This window comes from Antechinus flavipes, chromosome 6, assembly GCF_016432865.1.
Source record: "Antechinus flavipes isolate AdamAnt ecotype Samford, QLD, Australia chromosome 6, AdamAnt_v2, whole genome shotgun sequence".
Lineage (NCBI taxonomy): Eukaryota > Metazoa > Chordata > Mammalia > Dasyuromorphia > Dasyuridae > Antechinus > Antechinus flavipes.
Window position 1 is genome coordinate 209,999,696 of NC_067403.1, and position 13,436 is coordinate 210,013,131.

The window sequence follows — 13,436 nt, forward strand, 5'->3', positions numbered from 1 at the left end:
ATTTTAATCCTATCAGTGTTTCTGGCTTTCTCTGCTAACATCCACCTGGTTAGATACCCATCTACGTTTCCAATTCAGAGAGGCAGAAGGTATTGATTATATGTTGCAAATGTAGAGATTTTTCTGGGAATCTGTTAGAGAGATTTGAAATGTCCAATAGATATCTGGTGATATAGGTCATAAGAAGTTTAGGGCTAGATAAAAAAAATCTGAGAATTATTTGTATAGGGATAATAATAGTTGAGACCATGGGAACTAAGCCTTCTGGGTACTAAGGGAAACTTGAGAATTAGCTAAGTTGAGTTGCTTTACCTTGCAGAAAGGGACATGGCTTTAATTCATTATTTATTAAGAGGTAGCTTTGTGTAATAGATTTTAAAAATTATTATAGTTTTTTATTTACACAACATATTGCATGGGTAATTTTTCAACATTGACCCTTGCAAAACCTTCTGTTCCAACTTTTCCCCTTTTTCCCTCCACCCCCTCCCATACATATTAAATATTAAAGTTAAATCCAATATATGTATACATATCCATACAGTTATTTTGCTGCACAAGAAAAATCGGATTTAGAAAGAAGGTAAAAATAACCTGAGAAGGAAAACAAGAATGTAAGCAGACAAAAACAAAAAGAATAGAAATGCTATGTTGTGGTCCACACATTTCCCAGAGTTCTTTTGCTGGGTGTATCTGGTTCTATTCATTATTGAACAAATGGAACTTATTAAGATCTTCTCATTGTTGAAGAGAGGCTGTCAGAGTCTATCAGAATTGATCATCATATAGTATTGTTGTTAAAGTATATAATGATCTCCTGTCCTGCTCATTTCACTCAGCATCAGTTCCTGTAAGTATCTCCAGGCCTTTCTTTCTTTCTTTCTTTTTTTTTAATTATAGCTTTTTATTTATAAGATATATGCATGGGTAATTTTACAGCATTGACAATTGCCAAACCTTTTGTTCCAATTTTTCCCTTCCTTCCCCCCATTCTCTCCTCCCTGATGGCAGGTTGACCAACACATGTTAAATATGTTAAAGAATAAATTAAATACAAAATAAGTATACATGTCCAAAACATTATTTTGCTGTACAACCCTCGCTCACGTAAATCCAACTCACTTGCATGTCATAGCATCACCTCTCTGATATCATGGTCCTCTTCTCGGATGAAGAACCATCAGCTAGAACCCAGCAGCCATAGCTTGGTTAAAACGTTGCTGCAGAGGCTTAAACCAGGTTGAAGGGAAACAACAGGTCTCTGACCCATCCAAGAAGTAGGGGAATGTCCGTGTCAAGCCTGTGGAGACCTCCCAGACAGAATGGGCAGATGAGAACAATTTGTTCCAAGGGTTCTAAGGTGGATGAAGCAGGCCCTGAGGAGCACTTAGAGCTTGGCCAGATGTCAAGATCATCCAGTGCATCCTGGACCATGGCCAGGCTGACAACTTTGTGCATCTCTGCCTAACTTAAATCCAATTCACCAGCAATTCAAGACAGCAAGTGACTCATCTTCTTCCAAAATATAGGAAGAAAAACAACAAAAACTATTAGAAATCAGTGCAGGGAGGAATTATTTTCTGCCCTGAGGATTAAGAGAGGTTCCACAGAGGAAGTTCCCTTGAAGGATAGATGAGAACCCAGTAGGTAAAGACAGCGATGAGCTGAAAGGCAAAACATGGGTAAGGGTTGGATGATTTGGCTTGGACTTCAGAGTTATGAAAGGAGTCTTGGGAGATAAGATCAGAACATTAGGCTGGAGCTAGACTGTAGAAAACTTTGAATGTTGTTTTCAATTATGTCCAACTCTTCATGACTCCTTTTGGGTTTTTTTTTTTTTTTTTTTGGGGGGGGGGGGGAGGTTTACCTTTACCTTTCCTGGCTCATTTTACAGATGAAGAACCTGAGGCAAAGAGGTTAAATTATTTGCCTAGCTTCACATAGCTAAGTGTCTGGGGCCATATCTGAACTGGGGTCTTTAATCCTGACTTTAAGCCTGGCTTTCTATGTACTGTACCATACCACTTAGTTCTTGATATTAGACTAACACATTTATATTTTATCTTATAAACAAAGAAAACCATTGCTTGTTTTCTTTCTTTTTTATATAATTTCTCTTCCAATCACATATAAAAACATATAAAATACTAACATTTTTTTAAAAGTTGGGTTCCAAATTCTCCCCTCCCTCCTCTTTTGTCTCATATTTGGTAAGCAATTTGATATAGGTTATATACCGTAATCATGCAAAATATATTTTTATATTCATCACATTGTTTTCAGTTGGATTGACAATATCATGGTGATGCATTAAGATCAGTCTGGTAAAGTCTGCAAGACATGTCATGGGTATAACAGATTGAAAGAGAGGGAAGAGAACAGGAAAGGAAGAAGAGAACTTGGAGCTCCAAATTAAAAAACAAAAAAAAAAATTGTTTTATATGTAATTAGGGAAAGTAAAATGTTAAACAAATGAGTTTTAAAGTAATGGCTTGGAAAGGAGATGGAAGTCAGGGAGAGTGGTCAGATGGTGCTTGTAAGAGTTCAGATGGAGACTGTGAATCAGCGAAGGTCTGAACTCCAGTGGTAAAAATGGAAATATAAGGAGAGTATAGGAATAAGAGGCTTTGTGGCTATGGAATGAACCGGTCTTGGTGAATGGTGTTTTTTGAATTGATTTTGATGTGGAGAAAGAGGGATAGAAAAGTTAAAGATGACTTAGTACTGGATTTTTCTTCTTCCTCACTAGCTGTATTCTCACCTTGAAGAAGCTTCCACTTTGAGGTTTACTCTACTGAAGAGTAGTCCTTACCCTGGACCACCATGAGGGATCCTAATCATGATCCCTTTGATTCTAGAGAACAATAATTTTGTGGTCCCCTGAATTTAGGGGGGCTTCTTTTCTAACAATAAGTCAGTAATCCTAAATCTTCTGACTTTAGTCTCCCTCAGGGGTTTTCCATACTCTCAATCTAAGAACAACAATCCATCTGTTTCTGAATAGACCATTCTTTGATTCATTGCTGACTGATAATCTGATCAGTGAGAATCAAATTCCTGAAACTACTCCCTGGCCCTACCTATGGGCCACAGAAATAGCACGTCAATGACAGAAAGCTGGATAAAGGGGTCTCCTCTCTCTTAGCATTGAGCTAATTTTTTCAGATTTATCCTGCTTGTAACGGCATTACAATTACAATCAAACTTTGCCCCTTGATTAGGAAATGGATTCAAGCCTGCAAATTCTTTTGGGATTCCTTGAAACACTGGTCTGTGACTCTGAACTTTGGGGTCCCCTGCCCAATCTTCAAGACCTTCATTCTTGGCTTGACTTGCTCTATAGATTTCCCAGACTTTCCCCTAACCCTACCACTCCAACCTTTTTTCAATTTTCCTGGAACTTAGAAAGTTATTCTGCCCCTTTTTTTCCCTGGAAGCTAATAATTTGCCTTTCTTCATTATAAACTAAGTTCTTTGAGGGTAGAGATTGGTTAAGGAAAGGGCAAACTTAAAATAACTGTATGGACATATATACATATATTGTACTTAACTTATACTTTAACACATTTAACATGTATTGGTCAACCTGTCATCTGGGAAAGGGGGTGGGGGGGAGGAGGGAAAAAGTTGGAACAAAAAGCTTTGCAACTGTCAATGTTGAAAAATCACCCATGCATATATCTTGTAAATAAAAAGCTATAAAAGAAATTAAAAAAAAAAAAAAGGAGAGGGCAAACTTGCAAGAGAATGAGAAGAAAGTTGGTTATGAAAAGTAGATGCATCAAGTACAAATTATTCTTTCTCAAGGTTGGCAGTGAAGAGGAAAAGGGAGATGGTCAAGTGGCTTGGAGAACAAGGGAGGGATCCAGATAAGGGTTTTGTGTTTGTTTTAGGATAAGGGAACTTTGAATATCTTAGAAATCAAAATTTAAGGAGCCTGAGAGGAGAGAGAGATTGAAACTTTCTTAAAAGGGATAACTGATAGGGCAAATTCCTGGAGGAGACTGGATGGAAAGGGTTCAAAAGTAAAAGAGGAAAGAGATTTAATTTGACACTAGAGTCTACCATTGTCACTCTATTTCATATGGAAAATGAAACATTCATTTTTTTATGGAAAATGTCTTTTCTCATCACTCATTAAAGGCCCAGATGAAAATCTACTTTTAAGTCTGTTTCTCTGTTGTAGGCAATAAGCAGGTCCCACAAATCTAGGCATGCAATAAAGACAATTGGAGCCCCCCTCCAATAAACCCCCCTCCAATTCTTCCTGGGCAATGAATCAATGCAAATATACCCCTGCACATTGGATAGTTTTAATTTGTGAGTCTTGGGACTATTTCCTCCATATCTGGAGCATTAGGACAGGAATAGAATTCAGATTTCAGAAGGGCAAAGAGATTCCTCATTTAAACTTAAGGACACTCCTTTGTATGATTTAGTTGTGGCTGAAGGAAGTCTTAAATGGCTAGTCACCTATTAGAAACTGTAGAGGGGAATTTCTGTCCTGGATAGGAGGTTAGATTATTTGATCTTTAAAAAAAAAATAGTATTTTATTATTAATTATTAATTTATTTTAAAAGTTTTATTATTACTAATAATAGTATTTTGTTTTTCCAATTACATGTAAAGATAGTTTTAAACATTCATTTTATAAGATTTTGAGTTCAATTCCCCCCCTTATCTCTTTCCTCCCCAAGACAAGCAATCTGATATAAGCTATACATGTAAAATCATTTTTAACATATTTTAATATTAGTCATATTATAAAAGAAAAATTAGAACAAAAGGGGAAAACAAAAAAAAAAAATATGCTTCGATCCACATTCACTCTCCATACTTCTCGCACTTGATGTAGATGTCATTTTTCAAACCAAGTCTTTTGGAATTGTCTTGTATCAGTGCATACTTGAGAAGAACTAAGTCTACCATAGTTGATCTTCACATAATCTTGCTATTACTGTGTACAGTGTTTTCCTGGTTCTGCTCACTTCACTCAGCATCAGTTCATGTAAGTCTTGCAGGCTTTTCTGAAATCAACCTGCCCATCATATCTTACAGAACATTTAAATAATACAACTTATTCAGCCATTCCCCAATGGATGAGCATCCCCTCAATTTCCAATTGCTTGCTACTACAAAAAACAGGGCTACAAACATTTTTGCACATGTTAATCCTTTTCTCTCTTTTATGATCTCTTTGGGATACAGGCCCAAGAGCAGCACTACCAGATCAAAAGGATGCACACAGACTATGTGATGTATAAGGTCCTGCTGGCTCTAAGATTCTAGGATCCTATGAAAGCCTTACTTCAGGGCTGGTGCTCTATCCACTGAACCACCTAGCTGTCCCCAATGCCATCATTTTTAAAGAGCAGGTAAGGGTATGATACCCTATGTGGACAGAGGAAGGGAAAGAAAGGAAGGAAGAAAGGAAGGAAAGAAAGAAGGAAGGAAGGAAAGAAAGAATGGAGGGAGAAAGGGAGGAAGGGAAGAAGGAAAGAAGGGAGGGAAAGAGGAAAAGAGAGAACAAGAGAAGGAAAGAAGGAAGAAGGAAGGGGGAAGGTAGGGAGGAAAACCAGAATACATATCATTTATATAGGACCTACTATGTGTCAGGCACTGTACTTAGCACTTTACAGATATTATCTTACAACAACCCTGGAAAGTAATTGCTGTTATTATTCCCATTTTGTAAATGCAGAAACTGTGGAAAATAGACATTAAATGATTTACCAAGATCACACAAGCTCCCAAATGTCTATGAACCAGATTTGGACCCAGGATTTCCATACTCCACAATGACATTTAGCTAGAACTGAGCTAGGAAGAGAGTCTCAGAGGTCACATAACCCAATTCCCTTTGATAGATGAAGAAATAGTCTCAGAGAAGTTAAGTTATTCACTTGCCTGCAAGACACAGATGGTTTCCTGTTAATCAGTCCATAAATCAACATGCATTTTTATGTACTTATTAAGTTCTTAGGACTATTCTAAGTGCCCAGGATACAAGAACAAGAAGCTGAAACAAAGAGTTTATAATCTCCAGAGGGAAGACACTGTACATCAAAGGTCTTTGGCAGGGATTGGATTGTATCAGGGCCGGAGTGGAGCTGGACTCCTTGGCTGTTTCTGAATGATAGGAGGAGAAGCACAGCCTCTGGCCCGGTTTGCCAGAGCACGTGGGCTTTGAGGGAATCTTTTTGCCAGGGCAAATGCTGATGTGGAGAAATGCTTACGATAGAACCCCACTAAGTACTTCATGTTTTAATATTTTAAGGGTCAACCTCCTGGGAGCGTATAATAGGAGTTATAAATTACTGATTCATATTTAAGCCTTTGTGAACAGGTGCTTGTCTTTTATGCTTTAAACATTTCTTTTGTGTGGAAGAAATAAATAGCTGTTCTGAAATACCTGACTGATGCTGTACACTGAGTACTTTTCTACTCTGTTTTCTGTGAAAATCTGAGATAGGAGCCCAAACTGAACTTTAAGTGATTTTTCTCCAGGGGGTCCAAAGTGGGACTTTAAAGACCTCGAAAATTTGAGAGGGAAAAAAAAACCTTTTTCCTTCTTTTTGTGTTTTTTTACAAACTCTTGGAGGACTGGACTGGGTACTCCTGAAGGAATTTAGAGCTGAGGCCCTTTTAGAGGGAGAAGGTAAATATTCTACAGATCCCAGAGGCCCAGCAGTAGGTCTGTTCTATTGAAGGGATGCAGTTTAAGGAGGAAGATAATAACTACTGGTGGGATCAGAAAGACAAGGAATTTGCAGAAAAGCACAGAGGAAGAGTCAGAAATAAAGGGAACAAATACCTTCAATTTTCAATTATTTTTTCCTAGAGTTTGAGATCTCTGAGAAAGTCAAAGAGAATGGTTTTTTTTCTTTAACAAATATAGCCAGAAAATGGTATAGCAGATTTGCTATAATTAGTATTAGTTAGTCTCTTGTCTGACACTTACTAGTAATGTTAACTATTGGCAGGTATTTTTTACTTTTCAATATGATTGATTTCTTTCTCTGGATATAGTCATATTATGTAGAAAGTAATAATTGTGTTTCTAGGTTTTTTGTTGCAAACCTGCCTATTGGACATGCCCAGATATCCATCAAAACATCTCAAACTCAAGGCATCTGAGATAGAACACATCTTCCCACTATTTTCCCTTTTCTATCTTCTTATTTCAATTCTACCTTCCAATCAAATCACCCCTACTTTCCTTGTTTCCATTTACAAAGGCACTGTGCTAGGTCAGGTCTTCCTCATCTTTTGCAATAGCATTGTAACTCTTCTTGATCCCAGTCTTTTCTTTCTCCAATGCATCCCCCACACTGCTGCCAAACTGATTTCCCTAAAGCACAAGTCACTCTACTGCTCCAGTGGCTAACTCTGAAGATATTTTTAAAGCCCTTCACCATCTAGTCCCTATTTACATTTCCAGGCTTATTAGTCTTCTTTAAATATTCTGACTGGTCAGCCCACCCCATACACATTCTAGTGTCCTTCATCAAGCCACTCCCCAGCCTTTCCAGCTGATCTCTATCTCTTAGAATTCTTATCTTCTTCCAAAGCTCAGCTCAAGTCCCAAGCTCCTTCTGGAAAACTATCAGGATTTCCAACAAGTCACTTCAGTAATACATTCAGCATTAGACATTCCTTTGTATGTATTTTTGTGTTGAATTTTCTATATTTACATCTTCTTTCTCCTAAGGTTCTGGGAAAGTTTTGCTTTGTCTTTGTATCTCAGCTCCTAGCAGAGGGAGACAGAGAAATAATCTTAATAAATTGTGGAAGCTATTGTCATGATGTTTCATTCAGATTTTTAAAATCTAATCTTTTACTATTTTTTATTAAAAGTTTTTATTTTCTGTAATGCAGGAGAAACTGAGGCAGGAGAGAGATTAGAGAGTTTTTAATATTTTATTAATGGGAGAGTAAGATTGACTGGACAGGACTCTCGTCTCAGATTATCCAGTCAGACAGAGATAAGTATACTGGGACCAAGGAATCCATATTGGTCCCAGGGCTGGAGGACCCAAAGAATCCAGCGTCCAGCATACAGCTGCCAGATGCCGTTCTCCAGCAATGAATGGAAGAACCCCAACTTCTTAAATACCTTTTTGGAGACAAAGAAGAGAAAGGGAGGGAAAGTTTTTATCAGGGAGGGGAAGCCATAAAACCCTAAAAAATCCGGAGACAAAGAAGTAAAGATATCTGGCTTATCTTGGAATATTCTAAAGGAATATTGTAAATCCATAAAAGAGTCAGGAGATCTACTCTTTTATCTTGCTAATTTATAACCCGAGAGCGAATAATCCTTAGTTTTACTGGGTCAGAGACAGAACAGTTAAAGAAACTGAGACAGGGAAACTGAGTCAGGACAGTTAAAGAGAACTGTGGCATAACATTTCAAAACACATGCATTGATAATTTTCAACATTCACCCTTCCAAAACCCTGTATTCCACCATTTTTCCTCCCTTCCTTTTACCTCCTCCCCCATGGCAAATAATTCAGTATAAGTTAAACATGTGCAATTCTTCTGTACATATTTCTACAATTATCATGCTGTACAAGAAAAATAAGATCAAAAAGAAAAAAAATGAGAAAGAAAACAAAATGCAAGCAAACAACAGCAAAAGTGAAGATGTTATGTTGTGATCCACTCTCCTTTTCCACATTCCTCTCTTTGGGTACAGATGGCTCTCTCCAGCTCAAGACCTTTGGACTTGGCTTATCATTCAAATATTTCTTTTTTCTTTTCTTTTTTAAAAATTATAGCTTTTTATTTACAAGTTATATGCAGGGGTAATTTTACAGCATTGACAATTGCCAAACCTTTTGTTCCAATTTTTCCCTTCCTTTTCCCCACCCCCTCCCCCAGATGGCAGGTTGACCAATACATGTTAAATATGTTAAAGTATAAATTAAATACAATATAAGTATACATGTCCAAACAGTTATTTTGCTGTACAAAAAGAATCTGACTTTGAAATAGTGTACAATTAGCCTGTGAAGGAAATAAAAAATGCAGGCAGACAAAAATAGAGGGATTGGGAATTCTGTGTAATGATTCATAGTCATCTCCCAGAGTTCTTTTGCTGGGTGTAGCTGGTTCAATTCATTGGAACTGATTTGGTTCTTCTTATTGTTGAAGAGGGCCACGTCCATCAGAATTGATCATTATATAGTATTGTTGTTGAAGTATATAATGATCTCCTGGTCCTGCTCATTTCACTCAGTATCAGTTCATGTAAGTCTCTTCACGCCTTTCTGAAATCATCCTGCTGGTCATTTCTTACTGAACAATAATATTCCATAATGTTCATATACCATAATTTATTCAGCCATTCTCCAATTGATGGGCATCCACTCAGTTTCCAGTTTCTGGCCTATACAAAGAGGGCTGCCACAAACATTTTTGCACATGCGGTCCCTTACTTTTCTTTAAAATCTCTTCATTCAGATATATCAATGTCAAATTAACAAGGATTAATAGATATGTGATCCTATTTATTATTTCCTTCCCCTGAGCAGATTAGCAATTTTCCCCTTTTTCATTTTGTATATTTTCATCTACATTTTCTCCATACATCTTCTACAGAGAATACACATATGGAACTTAAAAGTCTTACTACTGTTGAACTGTTCTTTAAAAATGGAATATTATAGGGAGCCCATCAATGGTAACTGCTGTCTCCTTTTACCTAGAGGTGAATTTCTGTGTTATGTGTTTTTTTTTCTACATGAATAAAAAATAAATGTTTCTTTAAAAATTTTTTTTTGCTTGACTGTTTGGAATTTCAAACTATACCAATGGTTAGATGACTTGTTTTAAGAGGAAAAAAAGTCAAATTTATTTTTTGTAGTTGTTTCAAGATTATTTCTGATGTAGGCTCTTCTGTGAAACTGGAGAAATAATGGCAAAATTTTCATTTTGTAGTCCGTATTTGTGTCTTGAACACAATTTGTGGTTATGTAAATGGACAGGAGGAGGTAAACTTGACACCTGATTGGATATGAGGGGTGAGAAAGGGAACGGGATGAAGTTGAGCTTGGGTGATTGAGAGGAAGATAATATGGGTTCCCACAAGAAATAAAGATAGGAAGAGGGGAGCAAAAATTCGATGTTTTGGAAACCTTGAGTGTGAGATGTCTATGGGACTTTTAGCTGGAAATAATGAAAAGAAAACAAAAAACTGAGTATTGATATAATATTATCTGTATGTGTCAATGTAAAGATAATGATAATAGGATTGATGGGAGAGGTTTAATATTTGCAAACTGCTTTACAAATATAGTTTTACTTGATCCTTGCATCCTTGGGAGGTGGGTGCTATAATTATTTTATTTTATTTTATTTTATTTTGGTGCTATTATTATTTCCAAATTACAGATGAGGAAACTGAGGCAGACAAAGGTTAAGAGACTTTTCCAATCTGAGTTTACATTTGAACTCAGGTCTAAGTCTAGGTCCAGGACTCTGACCACTCTGTCACTTAATTAAGAGGAGAATCATACTATCTCAGAATATCCTAGTGTAGCTCATAGAAAGAGCGGCAGGAAGAGTGTCTTCCCCTAACATCCTCGATAACAACTTTTCCTTCTCGGAGACTGTAAGCCCATCTACATTGGAGCAGGGCGGAGAGGGGGAAGAGGGGGAGAAAGCGCGGGAGAAGGGGAGACAGGAGGGAAAAGGGGGAGAAGGATAAGGGGAGAGAGAGGCACTCCTAAGCCACGTGGGTCGTCGCCTGAGGAGGCTGAGAGACTACAACTCCCAGAGAGCACCGCGCTGGCGCGCCGAGCGGAAGTGGCCCGCGTGCCTCCCGCCTCCCCGCCTCGGAGAAGAGGCTCTATCCGGGGCCTTGGCGCTTCTCTTTCCTTTCGCGCCGGTTGCCGCTGCGGAGCGCGGCGGGTCCATGTGCGCAGCGAGCGGCGCTACTCGCGGCCCAGCACGACCCCGAGCGCTCTCCCTGCCCCCGGCTCGCCGGCCATGGACCCCAACACGATCATCGAGGCCCTGCGGGGCACCATGGACCCAGCCCTTCGGGAGGCCGCCGAGCGCCAGCTCAATGAGGTACGGAGCGAGCGGCCCCGCGGGGCCTGGCGGGGAAGCAGACTGCGGGCTGCGGCCGAGGCCCCTCCGGGGAGGACTGAGGGGGCGCCGGCGGCCCGTGGCGGCGGCCGCAGGAGGGCCGGGGCCGGCGCGGACCGGAGAGGCGGCGCCTGGGCCCGAGCCGGGCCGGGGCCTGGGGCCTGAGGCGGCGGCGGCGCCGGCGGGGAGAACTCCCCCTGAGGCGGGGCCGCTCTGGCCGCCCGGACACATGGCCCGGACACTCGGAGGTCGGCCCGGCCCGCGCCTCGCCGCTTGCCGTCCTCGCCTCCCGCCTGCCGGCGAGGCCCGGACCACGTTGGGCTACTTCTTCAGCAACGTCTCCCGGGAACGGGGTCAGGGATGAGCAGGGACGCATTCCGCCCTGCCCTTACCGGGTGGCGGGGGCCACAGAGATCCGGCGGGGCAGCATCCCCACCCGGGATGCTCGAGAAGGAGGGCGAGCGGGGCTGGGCACAGGCAGCAGGCTGCAACTCTACAGGTGTGCGTTCTGTTGCTTCTGGACAGACCCGATGACCTCTGACCGGCCCTACCCCCGCCAGCCTCCCCAGGTCGGGATCCCAGGGCGCTGGTCTCAGGAGACCCAATTCTGGCCATAAGCTCCGACGCTGGCGGGCTTCGTGACCTTGGGCAATGATTTTGTCGTTTCCCCTGTCAGTGGAATGGGGGTGCTTCCTGCTTTCCCTGATCTACAGGCTTGCTGGGGTTCTAAGGCATGGACAGATACTGCGTTGGGGGATTTTGCCTCATAGTCAGGCACTTACCTCTTTAAACGAACCAGCACCTGGGAATGATGTTGGTGACATTCAATGATATCTTCATGTAGTAGCGTGACCAAATTGGTGTGACCAATCTTGTGAATCTTGATGCAACTGCTCTTAAATGGTATTCCTGCTACTAAACTTCTGAACGTTCCAAAACCAGCATTCCTTAAACCCGGGGCTGCCTATGATGCACGTTTACTCTAGGCTAAGAGTTTCATTTTATTCCCCTTTACTGTTTGTATTTCAGAGGAATTCTCTGTTAGGTAGATGCTTTATTTCAGTGATTGTATGGTCTTCGGTGAATCATTTGTACTGACTCATCAGTGAGACTGGATGTAGAGAGTTGGAGATGACTATAGGACATCCAGTTGTAGATGTCCAATAGTCAGTTGACAATCAACCTAGAAGGTAGGTGACACAAATATTATCCCCACATAATGATAACATTTTCAGTATCTGTCAATGATGTGAGTCACAGGATCTTTGAATCTCCTGTTGTATTCTGAAGAAGTAAGACAACAGCACTAAACATTTTCTTCCTTCAGAACCATCTTTTTCCAAGGCAGTGCACCTGCCAATTCTAGAGAGACTCCTTGCATTTGTGATATACTAGATAGTATAGAGAACAGTATAGATTCTTGACGTCAAGAAACTTCATATTTCAAGCAAAACATTTAGTTTGCAATGAAATAGTTTCTATTTTAATATTAAATCCTAATGTCCATTTTCCAACCTTGTTAATTCTAGATTGTATGTTAAGTTTGAGTTAGACTGAATGCTGTCATGCAAAGGTTCAGGATTGCTTCTTCATATTCTGAGTACCTCAAAGTCACCTTGGGCAAGCAAAGCTGTCAGATGGAAGAAATTTCTACTGTGAATAACATTATTAATTGGTTTTAATTTTGTGCTTTATAAATGCTGGAGTTTAATACATTTTTTCCACATTACTTTGGAATAGTATGAAAGTTTAAAGAACTGATTTTTGTCTTTTTAAAAAAAGCTTTGGATCAAGTGTTAATATGCTATAGTGGTTTAAAACCCAATCTTGTTGGTCTAACAATTTAACAAGAAAGATGGGGTTGAGGAGGGTAGACTAGATAGCTAATACAGTCTGTCAAGTTTAATTTACTTAACATAGAAATATTGAGTTCCTTAATCAGCCAGCAAACATTAAGCCCCCTCATTGTCAGACTCTGACCTATGTACTGGGCACAATAGGACAAGGAAAGGAGCATAAATATATATAGATACAGATATATTTATATATCTATTCTGTTGGGAAGATCAAACAATCATGTGGAGATGTATAAAACCCAAAGTAGATACAGAGTAACCTTGTTGGGGAAGGGATTAAGCAGTTGGGGAAGAAAAAGGAAAGGCAACATGTAGAAGGTAGCACTTGAGCAAGTTTTGAAGGAAACCAGAGATTTGAAGAGAAAGATCACAAAAGAAAACCTTGCAGGCCTGAGGGACAACTAGTTTGCAGATTTAAGGAGATAACTAATGGAATGTACTTTATGCCAAACTGCAAGAAGGCAGGCCTTCTGTCTCAAGAATGA

At 40.0% G+C, this 13,436-nt stretch overlaps 1 protein-coding gene across 3 annotated transcripts in view; it reads left to right on the forward strand.

The window, feature by feature from the left end:
- Positions 1–10,844: 10,844 nt before the first annotated feature.
- Positions 10,845–13,436, forward strand: part of IPO7 (importin 7) — a 49,938-nt gene continuing 47,346 nt past the window's right edge. For 2 of the 3 annotated variants that reach the window (XR_007948545.1, XM_051967550.1), the window contains exon 1: positions 10,847–11,077. Coding sequence is in view for 2 of the 3 variants with exons in the window: in XM_051967550.1 (XP_051823510.1) it covers positions 10,994–11,077 (84 nt within the window). In the remaining variant the exon portion in view is untranslated. Of the gene's footprint in view, positions 11,078–13,436 lie in introns of all 3 variants that reach the window. The other variant, XM_051967551.1, reaches the window with a different exon arrangement.